The sequence below is a fragment of the Stomoxys calcitrans genome, chromosome 4 (assembly GCF_963082655.1).
Source record: "Stomoxys calcitrans chromosome 4, idStoCalc2.1, whole genome shotgun sequence".
NCBI classification, from domain to species: Eukaryota; Metazoa; Arthropoda; class Insecta; order Diptera; family Muscidae; genus Stomoxys; species Stomoxys calcitrans.
The window spans coordinates 10,677,089-10,701,162 of NC_081555.1; the positions used below are offsets into that span (position 1 = coordinate 10,677,089).

The 24,074-nt window shown below is 35.9% G+C and overlaps 1 protein-coding gene across 8 annotated transcripts in view; it reads right to left on the bottom strand.

Annotated features, from left to right (window-relative positions):
* Nucleotides 1-24,074, bottom strand: part of LOC106087027 (potassium voltage-gated channel protein eag-like) — a 295,197-nt gene that overhangs the window by 21,267 nt on the left and 249,856 nt on the right. For 6 of the 8 annotated variants that reach the window (XM_059366593.1, XM_059366592.1, XM_059366596.1 and 3 more), the window contains 7 exons: nucleotides 21,266-21,397; nucleotides 17,087-17,199; nucleotides 16,780-16,923; nucleotides 10,352-10,448; nucleotides 6,631-6,977; nucleotides 6,408-6,560; nucleotides 6,197-6,269 (listed from right to left, as the gene is read on the bottom strand). In XM_059366593.1, the coding sequence (XP_059222576.1) occupies nucleotides 6,197-6,269; nucleotides 6,408-6,560; nucleotides 6,631-6,977; nucleotides 10,352-10,448; nucleotides 16,780-16,923; nucleotides 17,087-17,199; nucleotides 21,266-21,397 (1,059 nt within the window). The remainder of the gene's footprint in view (nucleotides 1-6,196; nucleotides 6,270-6,407; nucleotides 6,561-6,630; nucleotides 6,978-10,351; nucleotides 10,449-16,779; nucleotides 16,924-17,086; nucleotides 17,200-21,265; nucleotides 21,398-24,074) is intronic. The other 2 variants (XM_059366597.1, XM_059366595.1) reach the window with 1 other exon arrangement.

The following is a 24,074-nucleotide window of genomic DNA, read 5'->3' on the forward strand; positions in this document are numbered from 1 at the left end:
AAAAAAAAAATTTAAAAACATTGAAAAAAAAAATACTTTTTAGTTTGATTTCCAACAAGCTACTGTAGGGAAATGGATGAACATTTTTCCAAATATCCTGGAAAGATTGAATCTGAAGACTGTTGTTAAACATTTTTCAAAAAGAAAATGTTAAAATATCTTCATATATTAAAGATATGGGAATTTTTTTAGATTAATAACTAAATATTATCAATTATACGCTCCCCGGGCCACAACTTTAATTTTAATTTATTTAGCGACACAACGTCTTGTATATAAAATCTATGTAAGAAAAGTTTAGTTCCCTTTGTCTTAAAGTTATTTCTATAAAAATTTGCTCTCAAAGTGTTGTTGTTTACACTAAACAGAGAGATAAGCTTGTTTAAAAATAAATAGTATTAATATCAATTATACGTCCAGTGGGACATCATTTAATATTATGAGAGTTTGGTTAGACTGGTGGTACAGAGTGCTATACAAACTACATCATTTCCTGTGCTAACCCTAGAAATATTAGTCGGAGATCCATTCTATATACTATATCCTAAAACATTGAAATATCATTCTGTCCGAACGTCTGCCTATAAAAATCATATGTCAGCACTGGTCTCATAATGCCATTTATAGTGTCATATATATCTGAGATAGATCAAAGACTTTGGGTGACATTTTTTGTTTGGACTTGAATTGTAAGTCAAAAACGCAAATCATACATAGGAGGAACGCCCCACCCTAAAACCCCCCAAACGGGCATATTGACCGATCGTTTCAATATGTGTCTTAAATGAAAGGTTTTCAGGAGAAGTTAATGAATCTGCTATAAAACAATTAGGGTCCATATGTCAGGGCGCTCGCCTGAGCTAAATTTAAATTTCTGATGTGTGTTTTTGCTTTATTAATAGGGGATTTGTTTAGGCTAAAAAGAGGTTGCGGATATTAATCCGGCCAGCCGCCAAAGCCGGGCAATGCTATAGAAAATGCTCCAACATCTATCATCCCATAGGATTTTCGTCGTCCTACCTACAGTTTCGCTGTTCCCATGTGTAACATTCATGCTTTTGTCGCCCACGCCCTTAAATCGGACTGCGTCAAACCGAAAGGCTTCAGGTTAACCAAGTTTATTAACAGCAGTCCTCTGACCTTCACTGCCACATCGTCTTCACTTTTATTCCCGCTTACTTTGTTAGAGCCCGTCATCCAAACTATTCGGATTGTGCCATCCTCAGAGAAGGCGTTAATCTCCTTCTTACACATCAAGACTGTTCGTGGCCTTACCGTCCTGGTTGTTATTGCCTTTGTGGCCATTTTATTGTCCTTAAAAAAGTTCACACTAGACGTCCTCGCGTTAGCACCACACCACCTCACGTGTTCCGTGATCGCCCGGATCTCCGCCTGCAGGACTTTATTATGGTCAGGCAGTCTAAAACAGATCTCAGTCCTTGGGTTCTCAATGTAGACCCCAGGCCCTCTCTGTCTTCTAGCTATGATTCATTCATGTAACATGATTTTTCAGATGGCAGTACTAGGGTTCCGTCAGTCCAAGACTGTGCCCCTGGCTGCAGTGTCTCGCACTCGACCTGAAATGTCTTCTAAGCTATCCGATCGGAAACCTCTTCCATTCCTTCCAGGTTTCCTATAACCGCCTCGATTATACCGCGAAGGTATGGGCTGAAGCCCACTCAACCCATCGCTTAAGTCTCATAGCCGCAGTGGCTGTCTTACATTTAATCTGTATGTCAATGGGACGGATATCTAGAATAGTCTCCATTGCCCTAATGGGCGTGGTGTCATCGCTCCGCCTATACCAAGACAAGATGTTCTCTGAACCTGTTGTGTGGTCCTTATGTTGCATTTTAGCAGTCCACCAAGCAACTGAGGCGTATGTAAACATTCATCTAATCACGTTCCTGTAGAGCCAGTGGACTATTTTCGGATTCAGGCCCTATTTCGAGCCTACGGCCCGTCTACATAGTGCCCAACATTTATGAGCCTTCTCATTACACTCCCAATTAAGTCTCCTATCCAAGATCACTCCTAAGTATTTGACCTTGTCAGATATCGAAATCGTTTGTTGAGGGAACCCGGTTCATCAAATTGACCCACCTTCGTCTTCTTCTTGAACAGGCATATTTCAGCCATTTCTGGGTTAACATTGAAACTCCTTGGTCTAGGCTAGTCATATGCCATATGCAAGACCTTTTCGGCCCTTTACATAGCTAGTTCGGATGCTAACCCCTAAGAAGTTTTATAACATCGTGTGCATAGCTGACGGGATAAAATCCCTCCTCAGTCAGCATCCGAAATAGGTCATTTATGGCGGTCTTCCAAAGGAGTGGCGATTAAATTCCCCCTGTGGGGTGCCTTGTGCCGCTTTCTCTCTTATATTTATGTCATAGGACCGGCAATTTATCAACCTGCCCTTAGCATATGGTTTATCCAGTCTCAAAGGACACGGTACTGGTCTAAGAATTGGATCAATGTGTCGGTCCGTACATTGTTAAACTTCCCCCGATGTAAATGCAAACCGCCAATGTGTACGTCTAAGGGTTCTTCAATTTTATGCACAACCTCCTGCAGGGCAGTCTCCACCGACCTTCCCCTAACATAGGCATGCTGTTTGTACTTGAGCAGTTCGCTGGATGTCCTACTCTTTATCATGGTATCTACAATAGGTTCCATGGTTTTGAGTAGAAAGAACGTAAAAAATCGTTTACATAACAAAATTATAACTTAAAAAGAGGCAATAAAATTTTAAATAATACATTTATAATGAATGATATGAAAACTACAACAATATTCTTTAGCATTTATTAGTTCTAGCGGCGTAACATAATGAAATATGCGCTTTTTATTAAACTTTAAATAATGAACATATTGGACAAGTATATTCCTCAATTGAAACCATGTATAATATTTTTGCCAGTAATAGAATGCTTAATAAGTAACAAAACTTCTATTGAATGCAATACAACTTGTTTGAGGCATTAAGATTTTTGTTTTTAGACACTTTTACGAAACTGTTATACTGTTATAAAACTGTTATACTGTTGTAAAACTGTTATTAAACTGTCCCACAACTGCCAAAATGCAATTTTGTAAAGAATAACTCAAAACTGAAGACACTGTATTTTGTAGTGTTTAACAAAGTTTATAAATCTGTTATACTGATATAAAACTGTGATACTGCTACCAAACCGTTTCATCTATGATAGGAGCCTAACGCAATCTATTTTAAAGTATTTAATCTTGGTATGCAAATCTGTTATATTGATATAAACTGTTATATTAATGTCATACTATAGCAAAAACTCTATTTTGTAAAGAAAATCCCCAGTATAAGTCAAAGGCATACTATTTGGAACTGTTTAACATAGTTTTGTAGAACCATTATACTGATTTAAAACTGTTGTACTCTTAGAAACTATCATGCTGCTTCAATAATGCCATTTTCACAAGAATATGTGGTGTTTAATGTAGTTTTGTAAAACTTCTATACGGTTATGCTAATACTAAATTTCCCATGAACATTCCGTTAAGAAACAGGGGATACTTCACTCATAATAATGAGTGCACTCCGATTATAGATTAAGCTCAATGATAAGGGGCCTCCTTTCTTATACAGAGTCCGAACGGCGTGCCGCATAGCGAAGAAAAGTTTCAACATGGCAGGATACCTTACAAATGTAGCCAGCATTAGTAAGGGGATAACCACCAATGAAAATTTAAACCCAGGCGGTCGGCATCATAGGTGGAGATGCTAATCTATGCGCCACTGTTAAACTGTTGTAAAAATGTCATACTACTGCAAAAACTCTAATATATGTCAAAAGCATACTATTTGGTACTGATTAATGTAGTTCGTCATATCCTTTACTCTATTAAAAAACTATTACAAAACTGTCATACTACGGCAAAAATGCTATTCAATGTCAATGACTTCTGTTTTGTAGCATTTAACCCAGTTTTGTAAATCTTGCAATACTACTGCAAAACGCTACTTTTTGACAAGAATAACTCAAATTAAACCGAAGACATTCTTTTTTGTAGAGTTTGATCAATTGTAGTTTTGCATTAGTGTAATACTTTTCAAAAACTGTTATACTACAGCAAAAAGACTAATTTCAAAATACTTTTAATAATAAAAGTTGAAGGCATATTTTCTGTAGCTCAATCTAGTTTTTGCAAATCTGTTATACTCATATAAAACTGTTATACGTTTATAAAATTGACATACTACTGTCAGAAACGTAATTTTGACAAAAATATTCATAATAATATCTATGGGAAATATATTTTGCAGTGCTTAACCTAGTTTGCACATCTGTAATAAAACTGTTATAAAACTTCCATACTGCTGCAAGTTTGAATAGGACTTTTATTTTAAAGTTTTTAATCCATCTTGTAAAACTGTTATATTAACTTGTTCTTTATTTAAATTTTTTTCAGAAACTGATTTAATATGGCCTATCCGCAAAGAACTCAACGTTTTGTTTTCGGTAAGTTCATGGAAAATATCTTATTAAGTATAATGTAATTGTTTTAGTATGATTTACATATCTGTTATACAGACATAAAATCTAATATACTATTCTATAAATTTTTAAATCTATCTACGAATCGTCATTATCAGCTTAGTTATACATTAAGGACACCGTTACTTCTCTGTGGCATAGTCAATAACAATGGGAAATAATTTTCCAAAAAGGTGTCAGAAACTTTATTCAAAACATTCAGGTTTTGCTACGAAAATTTTTGTGAAACTGTTATATTGTTATAAAAACTGTTATATACGATTTTTTTACAAAACCTGCAAAGACTTCTTAGTTTTTTGTAATTTACAAAATTTTCGCTTAAAAGATTTCTTTTAAAAACAGTTATACCTTACAAAAATTGTTATACACCCTATTTTTCCAAAAATATGATATGAGAAAGATGAATACTTGTGCAACTAGTGCTTAATTACGAATAATTTTCCAAAAAGGTGTCGAAAACTCAATTTTAAACGTTTAGGTTTAGCTTCGATCATTTTTTTTAACTGGTATAGCGCTTTGAAAACTGTTATATACGATATTTTTTTATAAAACCTTTTTATTTTTTGCCGAAAACTTCTTCATTTATTGAATTTTCGGTTTAAACATTTGTTTTAAAAACTTTACAAAATTTTAAAAAGTGTTATACAAAGGAATTTTTAAAAATTTTTATAGCAGAAAGTGTTATACTTGTCTGAAAATCCATTAGAAGCTTTCAGGTTTTGTTTTATATAATTTTTTTGAAGCTGTAATACTGCTAAAAAAAACCTGTTATACTCTCAATTGTATTTAAGATTTTATAAAATTAAAATTCTTTCCTCTATAGTAGTTTCAAGCTAAGCTAATTTTACTTGTATCTCAAAAAAGTTAAAACTTAAACTGCTATACCCATTGCTTTACAAAGTTTTCGGTACAAATCATGTATCCTTTGTTGGTTAGTTTAAAATATATAAGTTACGTCTTACTAACTTAATACAAACTGTTATCCAAACTGTTATACAAACTGTTGAATAAACTGTTTTACAAACTTTTGTACTAACTGTTGAACATACTGTTATACATACTGTTATGCAAACTGTTATACAAACTGTTATACATACTGTTGTGCAAACCGTTATACAAACTGTTATACAATCTGTTATACAAACTGTTATACAAACTGTTGGATAAACTATTATATTACTACAATAACAGTTATAACTGTTTTTTTAAATATATTATACTTAATATGCAATGGTTTTGGTATAACTGTTATACTAACTGATTTATGAACTATACAGGGAGTTAACTTGTTATACCTACAATATACATATAAGCTTATTCATTAAAGTTTCGTTGGAATAACTTTCGTGCGATCTGTTAGGCTGGCATTCAAACTGTTATACTGAAGTTTTCCATTTTCTCTACTTGTCTATAGCCTATATGAAAGTGTTATACTTTTGGCTTCACCTCCAATATTTAGTATATTTTACTGTCATAACTATTATAATGGTTTCATTTCTTTGGTGTTTTTCCTCTAAAAGCGCACATTTCAATTATGCCATTCTCTTATTATGTATGCAAAACTACCAAAGCGTTATACACATGTAAAGTATCACTTTAGCGTTTAATTTCTATTCATTAGCAATAGAATGACGTGGCAACGGAACGTGTTAAAAACACTGCACCTGCAATTATCATCATGCAGATGGTGAACACCTTCTCGTTGTCCGTCTCGGCAGCAACATTGCCAAATCCCACCTAAAGAATTTCAAGAGAGACAAAAAGAGGAATAGACAAATATAAATAAATAGAAAATATAAATTATTATTGACCCTCTCTATAAAAACAAAATAAATTTGAAAAAACTAAAAACTTTTGAAGGCCTTAAGCACTCACCGATGTCATGCAGGTCATGGTAAAATACAATGCGGTCACATACATACTCTTGCGAGAGGGACCATTTATCAGTTCTGTGGAATCATTATTGTATATATAAGAATAGGGTGATTGTGTGACATTGGCCAATTTCCATAGCCAACTGTATTGTATCTGTTTGTTGGGATGATAAAGCAAAGAGGGGAGATAAAGAAAAGCAAGTTAAGTGAATTATGACTCTTACCCCATTATCGGCATCTGTTCTTCCTATCGAATACCATATGCAGGCCAGCCAATGGGCCACCAGCATATAAAAGCACAGCAGCAATATCAACATGGCCGCTCCATATTCTAAATAGCGATCCAATTTTCTCACCACTCGACCCAAGCGCAGCAGACGAACAACCTTTAAAGCACTAAACAAGGAACCAATGCCATCCTCGTCCCGATCGAAGGCATTGAAGACATCGTATGGCAGGCAACTGAGCAAATCAATGATGAACCATGATTTCAGATAATTCATGCGTATCACTTTTGGATCACTGACGACCTCACCGCCGGGACCCACAAAGGTTGTATGAAAATTTAAAACTGTTATACAAAGAGGAAGGGAAATTAGGAAAATCAAGAAAAAAGTTTCAGGACAATAAATTTTCAGTGTAGTAAGTTTGATACTTATTCTAAGAGTTATTATTTGCATTCTCATACATATGCAAATGTTGCTTGTTAACAAGTGTCTGCTTGTGTTTGTCGCATGTCCTGTCAGTGGTGGTAGTATGTAGTGATTCAACACGTTTTCACTGCATTTCTTACTTGTCGCGTGGCACAAATTTCCAACTTTCCAAATTGATTTATGAATTTATTCATAACCACTCGCTTATCTTAGGTTTGTTCATAGCCTGTGGGGGCAATAGCAATGGCATACATAAAGTTAAAGATTTGCCCAAAAGGAAAAGTTCAGACGGTGTCTTAAGGAGAAAGATAAAATGGCTGAGAAACTGTTAAAGCAAATACATGTGGAATATTTTTAATTTCTTGGACATTTTAAGAACATCAGGAAGGTGTAAGAAATTTTCAATGCTTTGGCAAACATATTAGATATGATTCGACCTCTGCCTCGAGATTATTTAATCCATTAATCAACAAAAAGTTAAATTTGGAACATGGTAAATAGTTGGAATTTTTAATTGATTTAAGAATTAAGTGGACCACTTTCAGAGTTGGGGCTTTAGAATCCTTGTGAACCTGTATTTCTACTATGAAGTATTTGCTGACCATTGCAATATAGGACTCAAATGAGATGTATTTTAGGGTAGAACCCGAATCTGATATATATTTTCAAGGCCAAGTCATCGAGTGGCACCCCTCAAAACACCCCTCAAAAGCTCGTGTTTGCCGACTATGGAAATATGAGTATGGGGCTCAAATGAAAGGTATTTGGAAAAGACCACCAATCTGATACCAACATTCGGGACCAACTGCCTAAGGAACGTCTCACCACCGCAACAACCCCCAAATAGAACGTATTTGCTACCAAAACAATTTGGGTCTTCAAGACAGAAGAGCTCGATATTGATAGTTTTTAGGGCCCATACCCCAAACCGGACATATTTGCTGACTTTTGCAATAAAGGGGTTTAAATGGAAGGTATTTAAGATTAGAAAACGAGTTTGGTATTCAATTTCGAGGCCAATGGCAATATGGGGTTCAAATAAATTATATATATTGGGTTGCCCAAAAAGTAATTGCGGATTTTTCATATAGTCGACGTTGACAATTTTTTTCACAGCTTGTGACTCTGTAATTGCATTCTTTCTTCTGTCAGTTATCAGCTGCTACTTTTAGCTTGCTTTAGAAAAAAAGTGTAAAAAAAGTATATTTGATTAAAGTTCATTCTAAGTTTTATTAAAAATGCATTTACTTTCTTTTAAAAAATCCGCACTTACTTTTTGGGAAACCCAATATATTGGAATGATATATTTGTGGGGCTAAGTGTTTGGGGGACCATCCCACACCCCAAAACACCTCTTAATCGGTCACATTTACCTACGATGTCAATGTGGGCCGCAAATGAAAGGTATTGGGAAGTAGAGCAGGAAACTGATACCCACTTTCATGACCAATTTTCGGGGCGTCTACCCCTTTCCCAAAATACCCCACAAATAGCAATTATATACTGATCATCGCAATATGGGGCTCAAATAAAGGTATTTGGGAGTAGAATACGAATATCTAAATGTGGGACTATGTATTTGGGGCACCGCCCCTTACCCAAAACACCCCCAAAGGGTAAAAATTTACCGACCATTGCAATATGTGGCAAAAATGAAAGGTATATGAGATTAGAAAACGAATTTGATAACTAAGTTTGGGGCAAAGTGTTTGGGGTTCGCCTCATCCCATAAAGTCCCCTTAAACCAATGGTAATATTGGGTTCAAGTAAATGGTATTTGAGAGTAAAGCACAATACTGATCTTTTTTTTAAGGTCTAAGTGTTTGGGGGACCACCTCTCCCCCGAAAACACCTCTGTATCGGCCATACATATTAACCGATCATGGCAATATGTGGCTCAAATGAAAGATATTTGTGAGAAGAGCACGAAATTTATACCTACACCAGAGATCCACACCACCCCCTTTACCCACCAACCACCTTCCCAATATCAAAATCCTCAAGCTAATATCGAGCTCAAATAAAATCTTTTGAGAAGGGAGTACATCTAACATCCAAACTTGATATTTAACTAAAAGCTCTTTAATTGTCGAAAATAAATATTCAAAGTATAATTTTGTTCCATATAAGTTAAAAGCGGTCTTGGCTCAGTTAGTTTTCTTTAACAAAGGAAAGTTGTCATCATTTTTAAAAGAAATGAATTGATAAATTTTTCGTTGACAAAATGACTTTTTCTTGAAATTAAAATTTTGGGAAAAATTTTCTTTGAAAATAAAATTTTGAGAAAATATTATTTGAAAATACAATCTTGAGAGAATATTCTTGGGAAATAAAATTTTGAGAAAATTATCTTTGAAACTTAATTTTTTGAATTAAAAATGTTGACCACATTTTCTAAAGAAATAAAATGCTCAAAAATGAGATTCTTAAATTTCACATCGGCGCAAGTTTATTATTGATTTTCTCCAATATGTATAACAAAATAATATCAATCATACTCTCCTAGGTCTATTTGTAAAAAGAATTTCCAACATTTAGGTAAACCAAAAGAATTTTTATACCATTTTCGTAGAAATTTCACTTTATCTTGGCAAATACATTTCACTTTCATCCGTTTTGCTAACCTTTTCTCTTTTCTTTATTTTACGTGAACAAATATGTAGATACAAGAACTTTGTATAGTATTTCCTAGATTTAAGCACAGTAATTGCCTTCCTTTTGTATGTTGTTGCCCTAAGGCAACAACTAATTTTGAAATTGTTAGAAAATTTTAGCTGCAAAGCCAAAGAATTTTTGCACAGGAAGTATAAGTTGGAAGACTTATGTACAGAAGCCTCTCTTTCTATGCCACAAAACGAAAATTTAGGAAGCAGAAACTACACTGCAATAATGAAGACAGGTAGTTTCCCAGATAAATTGAAAAACTTTATCTTCTATATAATTATTAAGGTATGGAAGATATTATTAAGGTGTGCTCATTGTTGCAATGTCAGTTGTAGTTTAAACAGGAAATGGGTAAAATATTTGCATAAGAAACTTTTGCTTACTTGTTCTATTTTTATTGGAATTCTATGGATCATCCTTTTGCTTACATAACTTGCACGGTTTCCAGTCTATTTGTATTCATATTGCATTTATGTAGCTAGAAAAGGTCTTTATTTCAGAGTCCCCTTAATCATCATGCCCCCATTATCTCTAACTTTGTCTCTTCCTATCACTGTTATTCTCTATGGTCATAATGTCCTCTTTAGAGTTGACACATATTGCAGTGGTATTTTGCAAATGTACTTACCAATATCAATAAAGAATATAACATCTACAATTGAATCAACAACAAGTAATGAAACATCTTCTGAGGTTTTATTTTTAAAAGCGACATTATATGGCACCTGTAAAGAGAGGATTATGCAAAAAAATAAATAATTGGTTTTGATTTTTCAACTTTTTATTCCATCAAAAATGAGTTAACATTAATCACAAAACTAAAAAAAAAGCTTTTTTAAATACACCGAAAACATTGAAGAGGCGACTTAATGCCTATAAAGTGACCTATAGTCTGAGCTACTTAACATTGTCTATTCACCCAACACGAAATACCTATACAACATTATCTTTCAATATAAGCCTACCCATACTTCTTTGGATTATCGCTTAATTACATGGATATTTGCTTTTGCATTCATTGTAGGTCTTTCTTTCTGTCTGTCTGCTGAAATGCTAAAGTATATTTGCTATCTGTGTATGTGTGTTTGGTAGATTTGAACCATATAAATCCTTAGAATACATCCACCTGTATTACAGTGTGATTTACAACTTTGATGCTTAGCTTGGGGGCCATACATCTTAAAGCACATGGCGAAAATGACCACCGTAATCATAAATTTTCAAATGCATCCCTAAGGAAGATGTTGGTTGGTTAGTACAATAACGCGGAAATGAAGCATTTACAGAAGATTTATGCAAGTTTTCAAACTAACCATGGAAATAAGGAACATATTTGAAGATTTATCAAATTATAAACTTGTTAAAATAATTGTTTTTATAAAAGTCAAAGGTCCCCAACACATAGAGATTATGTATAGCGCAATTAAAAAATAATCTGTTTTACTTGCCTTGGTAATTTGGCTAAGAAATTAAACTTTAAGCTGGATAAAAAAGAAACTACATTTAATTTCCTTAATTCCCAAAGTGTTTTCTTTATTTCGTCATTCAAAATATTCTTTTATCACCATAAATAAAAATTTTATGGGGAAAATAGTAAAGTAAGGCAATAATTTATATAAATCATACGCACTATAGTACCATTTTTTAAATTAGCCTTTATGTTGTTTCTGTTAAGAGTATAAACACTTTTCTTCCGGATTCATGCTGAAAGTTTACCACTTGTGGTTCTTAATAACTCTCCTACTGTTTAACTAATTACCACTCGTAAAAAGCTGCCCATTAAGTGAGTCCCTTTTTTGGTGATTTCTTTAAAAGCTCAATTTTTTTTCATTGTGTCATATAGCAATTTGTTAAAGTAATTGAAATGAAAACTATGCTCAAATGAGTTATGTGTAGCACAACACATGTATGTGGTATTTTAATTTCGTTAATATACCTGAGCTTGTATACATTAGAGAAACTGATAAACTGGCTTTTATTATACGCCCATAATTATCATGACTAAATATTAAATTCTTTTTGGTGATAATGGTTTATCATGTAGGTGTAAGGGATTGCGCATAGCATAGGCTAGAGCACAAAATTAATGGTAGTGATTTTCCCCTTCTTTATACCCACCATATTTGGGAGTATTCCATTCGTATTGAAACACTCTACAAGGGTTTGAGATTCTTTGGGACTCTTTTTAGACTTAATAGAATTAAAATTTAATAAAGCAACACTGAATGATATAAAAAAAGTCTGGTCTTATTTCGTAATTGCAAGTTCGCGGGAAGTCTGGCATGTGTATGCTTAATGCTAATCACTGCACGTAAACACATGACAAAAATTTTGTTTCTATGGTTCTCAGTGGGCTAATGTTGCCACACTGCCAGGGAAATTATATATCACACAGTCTTTTTTTGTTCAGCTATGCTACATAAGTCTTTTTTATGCAATAATCCAAAAAGTCTATAAGACTTGTCATGGCATTTTGAAGTTTTGTTCAGTTGTTTGTTAGGTTAAGTATGCTTAATTTCATTTTGCACAGCATACGTCTTATAGTGCTCTAATTTGCTATTCTTGTTTATCATACGCACCCATATTCCCTCCATAGTAGTAATTAAAGTTAATCATACGCTCACATGAGCATACATTATTATCACTTATACGCCACCAAGCACTTAACTTAAAAATAATTAATAATAAATAAAAAATATAAGAAAAAAGTATAAGTGACACTCTACACTATTTAAAAATACGTAGTCTTTTGCAGGCAACTAGGTCCCTTAGTAAAAAAATAGCCTTTAATGAAGGCAAATGTCCAGGAAAAGGAGAAGAATTGTTCTTAGTCCTAAACAAGTAAAAGCGTGCTAAATACGGCCGGGCCGAATCTTGGGAACCCATCACCATGGATTCGGTTAAAATATCAGGTTATAAACGGATTTAGGCCGTACTTGGCATAGTTGTTGGAAGTCGTAACATAACACTATATGCAAAATTTCAGCCAAATTGGATGAAAATTTAAGCTTCCAGCAGCTCAAGTAGTCAAATCGGGAGATCGGTTTATATGGGAGCTATATCAGGTTCTTGACCGATTTGGACTGTACTTGGCACATTTGTTGGAAACCATAACAGAACACTATGTGCAAAATTACAGCCAAATCGGATAAAAATTGCGGCTTCTTGGGTTTGAAGAAATTAAATTGGGAGATCGGTTTTTATGGGAGCTATATCCAAACCTGAGCCGATTTGCAATCCCCAACGACCTACATCAATATTAAGTATCTGTTAGATCGTGATTTTAACAGACAGTCGGACGGACGAACGGACATGGCTAAATCGATTCAGAGTGTCAAGACGGTCAAGAATGTAAGTACTTTATGGGTTCCTAGATCAATATTTCGAGGTTTTACAAACGGAATGACCAGATTAGTATACTTCTCATCCAATGGTGTTGGGTATATTAATACTGTAGAGCGGCCAAGGTCCTAAACTAATGCATGGGCCAAGTACTATTCACCACACAATTGTGCGTTGACAGACTTAATGTTAATTCGACAAAGTGATGAACGTGAATAACGCAGATAACTGCAAATTATGCAAAAACGAACTTAAATTAGTGAAGATTAATACCATTCTGCCCCCTGGTCAATCAGGGATACTGATTTAAAAATGATTTCTCTAAGCGAATTCTACATTGTAGGAGTTTTTAACTATATCTGACCATTGATCTATCTGTTTGTCTGCCTGTACATCTGTTTCTCTTTCTGTCTGTCTATCTGTCTGTCCATTTGATTCTGTGTGCGTCTGTCTGTCATTTCATCTCTTTGTCTATATTTCCGTCTGTCTGTCTGTCCATATTAATTTGCGTTTAAATAAAGACAGACGTCTTTCTTTCTGTTTCTTTGCCCGTTTGTTTAATCGTCAATCTGTCGTCCGTCTTTCTATATATCTGGCTGTACGCCTCTTTGACCATATGTCCGTCTATCTGTTTTCCATGTTGGTTTGTGGAAGTTCGACTGTCGATGTGCCCTTCTGCCTACACGTCCGTCTGTCCGTCTGTCCTTCCGTTTTTGTGTCTTTTCATGTTAATTTGGGTTTAGCCGTCGTTCTATCTATCTGACAGTCAGTCTATCTGTCTAACCGTCAGTCTATCTATGTGACAGTCAGTCTCTCTGTCTGACTGTTGGTCTATCTCTCTGACCGTCTGTCTGTGTGTTTGCCTATCCATCCGTTTTTCTTTCTGTCAGTCGATCTGTTACCCCATTTGTTTCGGCGTCCTTCTGTCTGTCATTTCGTCTCTTTGTCGAAATGTTCATCTGTCTGTCTGTCCATGTTAATTTGTGTCTAAATACAGACAGACGTTTTTCTTTCTGTTTCTGTGTCCGTCTAGCTGTCATCCGTCTTTCTATATGTTTAGCTGTACGTCTCTTTGACCATATGCCCGCCTGTCTGTTTTCCCATGTTAGTTTATGGCTGTTCGTCTGTCTATATATCCGTCTTTCCGTCTCTTTATCCAAATGTTCGTCAGTGTGTCCGTCTGACGAATAGCTTGATATTACGTAAAAATTTTTTGATATAGTTTTTTTAAAACCCCCTTTGTTCTATGATCGATAAGTTATGAAAAAACAGTTATAACCTAACTGTGTCTCTACTCTTCCTTATACAGGAGTACATATTTACCAAAATTTAAGGCCGTATGTAGACATTCATCGCTCATTCTACGTGTCTCCCGATTTCCTTTTCTAAGCCCTTTGCTTGCGTATTTATTAGCCGTTCTTTTCAAAATATCGCGCAATGATTTTTTCTGTGATTACCAATCTGTCTTCTGTAATCGGTTCAGATTTGATTTTATCTCCCATATCGCCCGATTCCCACTTATAAGGCAGCCGTAACTTTACTTTCGAAAGTTCATCCAAACCGGATCAGATTTAAATATGACGTTCATAGTGTGATACCACCCTGGGTTAGGTTAAATAAGAGTGGCAGTCCTTTACAGACTCACTTAGACAATTTTAGGTTCATTGTGATACCACAGTAGTGACTTAATCCCTGCACTGGTAATCCAAGCACGCTACCTACTCGGCTACCGGGGCGCCCCCTTACTCCTGGGCTAAGCTATACTAGAAATCCTAAATATCGCCATCAATTAAATATTAATCTGAAGTTTATATTCGAACCCAGGCATTAGAAAAGGGTCGGACAGACAATCTAGATCAGTTGATTTGTTATTCAAACTAATTTGCTGGCCCATCTTAGGCCACCAAGCTTTCTTGAACTTTGAAAGTTTGGTATGCAAATTGCAAAATTGCCCGTGAATATTCCAATAAAGAACAGGGGCAAACTTCTCATATATCAATAAGTACTGTCCGATTCAAGTTTAAACTCACGGATAAGGGGACTCCTTTTTATTTCTCGGTGTGACACTTCTTTGTGGAGAAGATTTTACTTGATTGCCATACCAAATGGTACAATGTGTCGTTAATGCCGCCAGATTGAAGAGCGGATAATCGCCGCTAAAAAATTTTTCTGATGTTCTCCTCATGCTGACTTCTGCGCTACGGTGGCATAAATATCTTTAACCGTTCAAAAATGGCAGACTTATTTGTTGTGTTTCCTACGTTACCTAACTTGTTTTCTAGAACCCTTTAAAGCCTAATTTGACCTTTTTGACTGCTTAAATACTTTAATTTTAAGTTCATAAGGGCTCTAGAAGTCCGCCGAACACTCTGCAAATTTGACCTTAATGGTGATTTCTTTAAGGAACTGGGTCAAACTTCTCACACAGCAATGAGTGCTGTCCCATTCAAGTTTAAGCTAAATGATAAGGGGCCAAACCCTCTATGTAACTGTCATTTAACGATTTTTGCTTTTACTTATTTAAATTTTCCTATAAAAATTTGTTAAAATTTAAAACTATGTCCATTAACATCACTCATGCGCTCTAAAGGCCAGCTAACATGAAAAATAATGATAATCATTCGCTCCCAAGTACTGCGAAGAATGTTACTACAATAAATAAAATAAATCATACGCAACGCCGGCCATGAAGAAAGTATATCATAAGCAAAATATATATAAATCATAGCCCCATAGAATTTGAGCCTCTTTTCATTATTTCTAACATTTAGCATGACTCATATATTTTGATTTTATGGAACATTGATTTCTTAAGGGACCTTAAATTGTATTTTCCCGTTTAATTAAATTATTTCTACAGATGATATACATAAGCATAATATAAATGTTTGTTTGAGTACTAATAAGAGTATGAGGCCATGTTTGCTTAAGGGTAATGGTATGAGAAATTCTCTAACCATAATATGCGACAATATTTTCTTAAATCTTTGCCCCTTTATATAAGGCTTAGGAGGAAGAGAAGGCCGTAGGGTTTGTCATGTATTCATTTGCCTATGTTGTGGTCCTTCTTTAAGAGACATTTAGAAGTGCATATCAAGTTTAGTGTTATGCATGTGTTATACAATTTCCTTTTGCCGGTCGCATGCAAAATGCCGACACTCACTCTAGCTCTTTCTCCACGGGCAACATATCCTACTTATAAGCCTTAATGGCAGCAGCTGTTTGCATCCTCCATGCCTCCACAGCAGTGAGGATACTTGAATAAACATGTAAATGGGTAATTAAACTCAGTTCTTGTTTTCTCTTGCCTCTTCTTAAATGTCATAATTTAACATTGTGCAAGAAGGGTGAACGTGAAAGTGAAAGGAGGAGAATGCATACATAATATTAGCAACACTTTTGCCTCAAGCTTTTCTTTGTCTCAGGGCCCTACATTTTTTCTATATTATTGTTTGCCATTACAACTTAAAAAGCCTCTCCTCCCACTTTTATGAAGTGCTGTGTTGCCACTAAAAACACAAAGAAACCCCCTAATACTTAAGCATTGGCAAAGGACCCTTAGCCTTCCTATTTGAATGCTGCTGCCATCTATTTATTGATGCCATCATGGCGGCCCTTATGATAAGAAAATTAATGATGCTCTTCAAACACCCATGCCAAGATGTGAGGTTATGATGCATGTAGATGTCATGCTATGTGTTGCCATAAACTTACCATAATTGCTGTATAAAATGTTAAACATAATATGACCCAATCCCAAATGGCTTTAAATGCACAATAATGCAATAAAATGTGAGGTGGTGTTTTAGGCGCTTCCTGTCGATACTGTGGCATAATATCCGCACTTAAGGACATCATCTGTAACACAATAATAAAGATAAATTAATTAACATTTCAAAACGTTGGAAAAGCGTATCAACATTTTGTGGATAGGTGATTGATATGTACATATGCAGGCATGTAGATGTGTTTGTATTGAATGTATGTATTGATTGATTGATAGATTGTATACTTGTCTTACATGTGCCAAATTTGATTGTTTCGTTGGATCCTTCAGCGTTGGCAAATGTGCGCTGAATTGACGACTTCTCGTTACCGATCGGGCCAATTTGGCAAATTTGGATAGACCTAAAACTGGAAAGTTGAAAAATCAATTTGTCAAAAACACCAAAGACAACACACTGACAGCACAAACAAATGCAAAAAAGAAATAGACGCACGCACACATTTATTATGTGCGGGCATAGATGATGCAAAGTTCATAGGCTAGAAGAAGAGTTCATCATAAGGGCTAAAGCTGCTGTTGCTGCATAGGACATTTATGGTGTTATTGTGTTTGATAGAGCACAGAACAAATGTTGATTTTTATTTACAAATGTTAGAGAATGTTTATTTTTGATGGCAGGGGAAGAAGAATGATGTAGATGGAAATGATTTATGATGTTTTGTTTGATTTGGCTTTAACAAAAATTCTTAAGGATTTTTGCTCAAGAAAATTCTTAAAGAAATTATAATAAAAAAGCAAAAAATTCAAATGAAAACCAGTAAGGAAATTTAAAAGTCGGGCGAAAAAATTCTTAAGGAATTTGCTCCAGAAAATAGAATCAGAAACTAAAATTCAAATGAAAACCAGTAAGGAAGGGCAAAAGTCGAGCGTTGCCGACTGTATAAAACCCTACACCTATACTTTAAGTTAAAAGTGGGAGCTTTAACTAATTCTAAACCAATATTGATAGACTTCGCCAGATGTTTTCAGATGATCTGTATGAAATTTCGAGCGAATATGTTTTAACTGGTATAATTACGGTTGACAAATGACACCATAACTGCAAATTGTCCATAATCTGTCAAACATGTGGGAGCTATATCTTAATCTGAACCGATTTCGACCAAACTTCTTATATATTGTTTTAGGCGTCGAGGAAAGCGTTTTGGCAAGATTGGTCATACGTCATGGTAAATACGCTTGCTATGATTCTAGAAGTGAAAATCGGGCGATATGCATATATGACAGCTATATCTAAAACCGAACCGATTTTTAAGAAAATTCATCAGTAATGTCGAGAGTCATTTGGAAATACTTCCTGGCAAATTACGAGAGAATCGGTTAACAAATGAACACTAAATTATGAGAGAATCGGTATACAAATGACTATTTTATTGCATTATTACCGCAATCGGACAAACATATACATAGGAGTTATATCCAAATCTGATCCCATTTTTCCCAATTTCAAAAGTCTTCATGTCTAGGCCGAAAAACATGCCTGCACCAAATTTTAAGACGATCGGATAAAAATTGTGTCCTGTACTTTGTACACAAATAAACATGGATAGACGGACATAGCTAAATAGCTAAATAAATTATAATTCCCTGTATCACAGCAGTGGTGATACCCTTCACCACCCTACACCCTACTAAAATAAAAAAAAAAAAACAAAAAATAAAATTACAATTTTAAAAACAAACAAGTAAAAGCGTTCTAAGTTCGGCCAGGCCGAATCTTGTATACTTTCCCGGTATCTCATTTTAGCTATGCTACTGGAGGTATATCAAGTTATGGTCCGATTCGGACCATAATTGAATTGAATGTTGGAGACCATAGGAGGACTCACTGTGTAATTGCGCCCTTTAGGGACTCAAGAAGTAAAATATGGAGATCGGCTTATATGGGAGCTGTATCAGGTTCAAGACCGCTTCAGATTTGACACGTATGTTGAAGGTCATGGGATAACAATTGCGCCCTCTATAAGCTCAAGGAGTCAAGACCCCAGATCGGTTTATATGACAGCTATATCATGTTATATTCCGATTAAAAAAATAACACAGCACAGTTGTTGGAAATCATTACAAAACGTCTCATGCAAAGTTTCAGCCAAATCGGATAGGAATTGCGCCCTCTAGTGGCTCAAGAAGTCAAGATTCAAGTTCGGTTTATATGCTAGCTATATCAGGTTATGGACCGATTTGAACCATACTTAGCACAGTTGTCAAGAGTCACGGTGGAATACGTCGTGCGAAAATTTCAGACAAATCGGATAAGAATTGCCCCCTCTAGAGGCTTAAGAAGTCAAGACCCAAGATCAGTTTATATGACAGCTATATCAGGTTATAGACCGATTTCAACTATACTCAGCACAGTTGTTGGAAGTCATGACAAAACACGTCATGGAACATTTCAGACAAATCGGATAGGAATTGGGCCCTCTAGAGGCTCAATAAGTGAAGATCCCAGATCGGTTTATATGGTAGCTATACCAAGTTATGGACCGATTTGAACCATACTTAGCACAGTTGTCTAGAGTCATAGTCGTCGTGCAAAAATTTCTATAATTTCTAATTTCTATATCCAAATATAGACCGATCCGAACCATATACGACGCGGATGTCGAAAAGCCCAACGTAAGTCACTTTGTAAAATTTCACCGAAATCGTAATATAAAAGCAAGACTTTAAATCGAGAGATCGGTCTATATGGCAGCTTTATCCAAATCTGAACCGATCCGGGCCAAAAGAGGCATGTCAAAGGGCCTTACACAACTTACTGCCCCAAATTTCAGGGAAATCGGACAATAAATGCGCGTTTTATGGGCCCAAGCCCTTAAATGGAGAGATCATGAACCGATCTGGACCAAATTGCAGAACGATGTCGGGTGGCCTAACATAACTCACTGTCCCAAATTTCAGCGAAATTGGATAATAGATCGGCTTTTTTTGGACCTAAAACTTTAAATCGAGAGATCGGTCTATATGGCAGCTATATCCAAATCTGGACCGATCTTAGCCAAATTTAAGAAGAATGTCGATGGGCGTAATTAAACTCACTGTCTTAAATTTCGGCGACATGGGACAATAAGTGCGCCTTTTATGGGCCCAAAACCTTAAATCGAGAGATTGGTCTATATGGCAGCTATATTCAAATCTGAACCGATCTGAGCCATATTGAAGAAGGATGTCGGTGGGCCTAACACAACTCACTATCAAAATTTTGGCGAAATCGGACAATAAATGCGCATTTTATGAGCCCAAGACTTAAATTGAGCGAACGGTCTATATGGCAGCTATATCCAAATCTGATCGAGATTGCGAAAAGCTGTCGAAGAGCCTAACACAACTCACTGTCCCAAATTTCGTCGAAATCGGATAATAAATGCGCCATTAATGGGTCCAAGACCTTATGGCAGCTATATCCAAATCTGAACCAATCTAGGAAGGATGTCGAAGGGCCTGCCATAACTGACTGTCCCAAATTTCGCCGACATCGGACAATAAATGTGTCTTTTATGGGCCCAAGACCTTAAATTAACAGATCGGTCTATATGGCAGCTATATCCAAATCTGAACCGATCTGGACCAAATTGCAGAAAGATGTCGGGTGGCCAAACATAACTCACTGTCCCAAATTTATAGTCCGATATAGCCCATCTCCGGTCTTAGCCTACCTTTGGACAAACAAATAATCTGTGCAAAGTTTCAGCTCAATATCTCTATTTTTAAAGACTGTATCGTGATTTCAACAGACATACGGACGGACAGACGGATGGACATGGCTATATCGTCTTAGATTTTTATGACGGTCAAAAATATATATAGTCTTCATAGGGTCTAAAATGGATATTTTGATGTTGTGCAAACGGAATGGCACTCCATCCCATCCTTCGGTGGTGGGTATAAAAAGTTAAACTAAAAATCGTTAAATTAAAAATTTTACAATAAAATCTTAATAAAAATTGAATTTTTTAAAAAAAAGATTTTTTTTTACACAAAATATGATATGGAAGTAATTTAAACGATTTATGACTTAACATTATTCTTATAATTATCCTTTTATGTTTATGGCATCATGTTGTTTAAGGATCGATGGATTTTTTACTGATAATTTAGGCGAGCCAATTGTGTGTGTGCAGAGCATGCAGATGATGATTATGAACTTTGAGGTTATACATATTTTTTTTTTTTTAATTTTTTTGTATATTAAAAATTTGAGGGTTGTAGGCTTAACATACAAATTTCCTTTTTTTTGTAAATTTTTTGTTTACAAACCATTTTTGAGAGTATTAAACACATAGACACTTAGGTTATATATACATGGTATTTGTGTATTACACTTTTTTTGGAAGCCATTGTTTTTTTTTTAACATTAAGAAAAGGCACATCGAGAAAAAGAGAGAAGATTCTCTGTCTCCTTTGGATACTTACCACCCTTGGTGTCTTCGCTGTCTATAGGTTGCTTGAGGGCGGTGATATCGCGGAATGTTAGCAGGAACAGTACAACCAAATCCCTTTCGTTGCGTATGGGCGCCACCTGTAACAGCAGCCATAGTGGAGTTTCTAAAACAAAAACAAGAGGAACTAATTAAAGAACCACAATTTTGGCAAAGTAAGACAATGAAAAGAAACCTAATTAAATCAAACAAAATTAGTTTTGAATTATTGTTGGTAATCTATTGTGTCATCTTAAACTTTGGTTTATGGATTCATCAGCGGCTATAACCAGAAAAAGAACCTACAAATGAAGATAATTTTTCGCTTGCTCTTGGCCTTTGTTGTTGGGAAAATTTACATAAAACTCTAAGGGACCAAGAAGGACATGACAACAACATTGGCGAAAGAAAACAAAAATGTAATCAAAGGACAAGAGTAATGAAAAAGCAGACCCAGAGAGCCATGGTCCTTTCGATTTCAAAATGGCCATAAAGGTGTTTTTCTTTGCTGTTCGTTACGGTTTTAGTATGAAAATGACCTTTGGCATTTATTGTTGCAGTGCCATTCATTTGGACATTGACGACGTTGACGTTGATGTTGATGATGAGAATGAGAATGATGGAGCAGCAACACCATTGGCAATAATAATAACAGCGACAGCGAGTAGGATAACAGCAATCAGTTTTGTACTTATTGGCCTCACTTTCCGTCGTCCTCTCTTCTAGCTCCCTCTCACTAAAACAAATATTGTTTTTTTATTTCTTTGCCTTCCCAACCGGCCTCAATGAATATTCAAATATTCCCCTCCCCCCTCCCCATATAGAATGCATGTGTTACGGTCATTGCAAACAAAACCATAAAATGCAACAAATGTACCATTGGTTCTACCACAAAAAAAAAAAAAACATGAAAAACGGAAAAAATAACACCACCATCAATTGAACGAATCGACCGGCCGCAAAATAGGCTCCAATAACAAGGATAACACGAAATTTGCCACATCCAATGACACCAGCAACTTATATGTCCTTCAGCTCGAAAAGGAAGTGAGGTGAGGTAGGCAGAAGAAAAAACTAGTCACCAGAAACATGTCATTCATTTTCGTTCTAACGACAGCAAACCAAGAAAAAAACAACATCTCTGAAAACTTCATACTTGTAAGAAGGGCCCAGTACATGAACGATAAATTTGTAATAACAGCCGCCACAACTAAGGTTGTCCTTAGGCCTTGTGTTTTTCTTTTTTGTGCTTTTTTTTCCTGGTGAACTTGCTGAAACATTGGACTTATGTTTCAATTTAGCTTCTCTGAGTGGTTATAAACCTTCCATTTATTACAACAAATTTAATTAACATTCTGCTACTTTTCATGTAGACCTGTGGCCACTTAGCGCCCATTTCCATTATGTCATGAAGAGCAGGTTTTAAACCCAAGGAGACCACTAAAACGAACTGCAAAATTACGGAATGGTAAGCAAAACTACTGACACCAACATCCCAATCCCCAACCCCACCTACAAGGTGATCCAAACTATAGTCCACTACAAACAGATGGGCCTAAATTGCATTATTCTTATGGAGGAAAATCCAACAGCCATTAAAGGAATCAACGTATAGTGGACTAGTGCTATACTATGACACACACACACACCAGCTCATAGAGCCAGGGACAAACCCATTCCACTTGTATATTCTTATGATGATTCAGGATATGGTGATTGAGCGAAGACCATATTCTGGTTCCCGCAAAAAACCGAAATAAACTCAGTATTCAATGGAAAAGGTAGGCATTTCACACCATTGAACACAAACCTCATGATAATTAGCTACGAAAATTGCTGAACACTACACAAATACCTAGTCAGGCGAAGCAGACATTAGGGTGACTCTCACATTGAAAAAAAGACATGGGGTATCGTAAGGCAAGAGTAAAGTTGCAAACCGAATCAAGGAGTAAGCGTTTACTACTTCGGTATCACAATGGAGTAAAATTCCCTAAGTGCGAACCAAAATGGTTTCTGGGAGCCAAGGTTTCTGGGAACCATGGTGATTTCTGGAAACCACGGTGGTTTCTGGGAACCAAAGTAGTTTCTGGGAATCAAAGTCGTTTCTGAAACCAAAGTGGTTTTTGGAAACCAAAGTGGTTTCTGGAAACCAAAGTGGTTTCTGGGAACCAAAGTGGTTTCTGGGAACCAAAGTGGTTTCTGGGAACCAAAGTGGTTTCTGGGTACCAAATTGGTTTCCGGGAACCAAAGTTGTTTCTGGGAACCAAATTGGTTTTTAGGAACCAAAGTGGTTTCTAGGAACCAAAGTGGTTTCTGGGAACCAAAATGGTTTCTGGGAGCTAAGGTAATTTCTGGGAACTAAGGTGATTTCTGGTAACCAAGGAAATTTCTGGAACCACGGTTGTTTCTGGGAACCAAAGTGATTTCTGGGAGCCAAAGTGGTTTTTGGGAACCAAAGTGGTTTCTGGGAACCAAAATGGTTTCTGGGAACCAAAGTGGTTTCTGGAAACCAAAATGGTTTCTGGGAACCAAAGTGGTTTCTAGAGCTAAGGTAATTTCTGGGAACTAAGGTGATTTCTGATAACCAAGGAAATTTCTGGAACCACGGTTGTTTCTGGGAACCAAAGTGATTTCTGGGAGCCAAAGTGGTTTTTTAGGACCCAAAGTGGTTTCTGGGAACCAAAATGGTTTCTGGGAACCAAAGTGGTTTCTGGGAACCAAAATGGTTTCTGGGAACCAAAGTGGTTTCTGACACCAAAGTGGTTTCTGGAAACCATGGTGATTTCTAGGAACCCACGTGG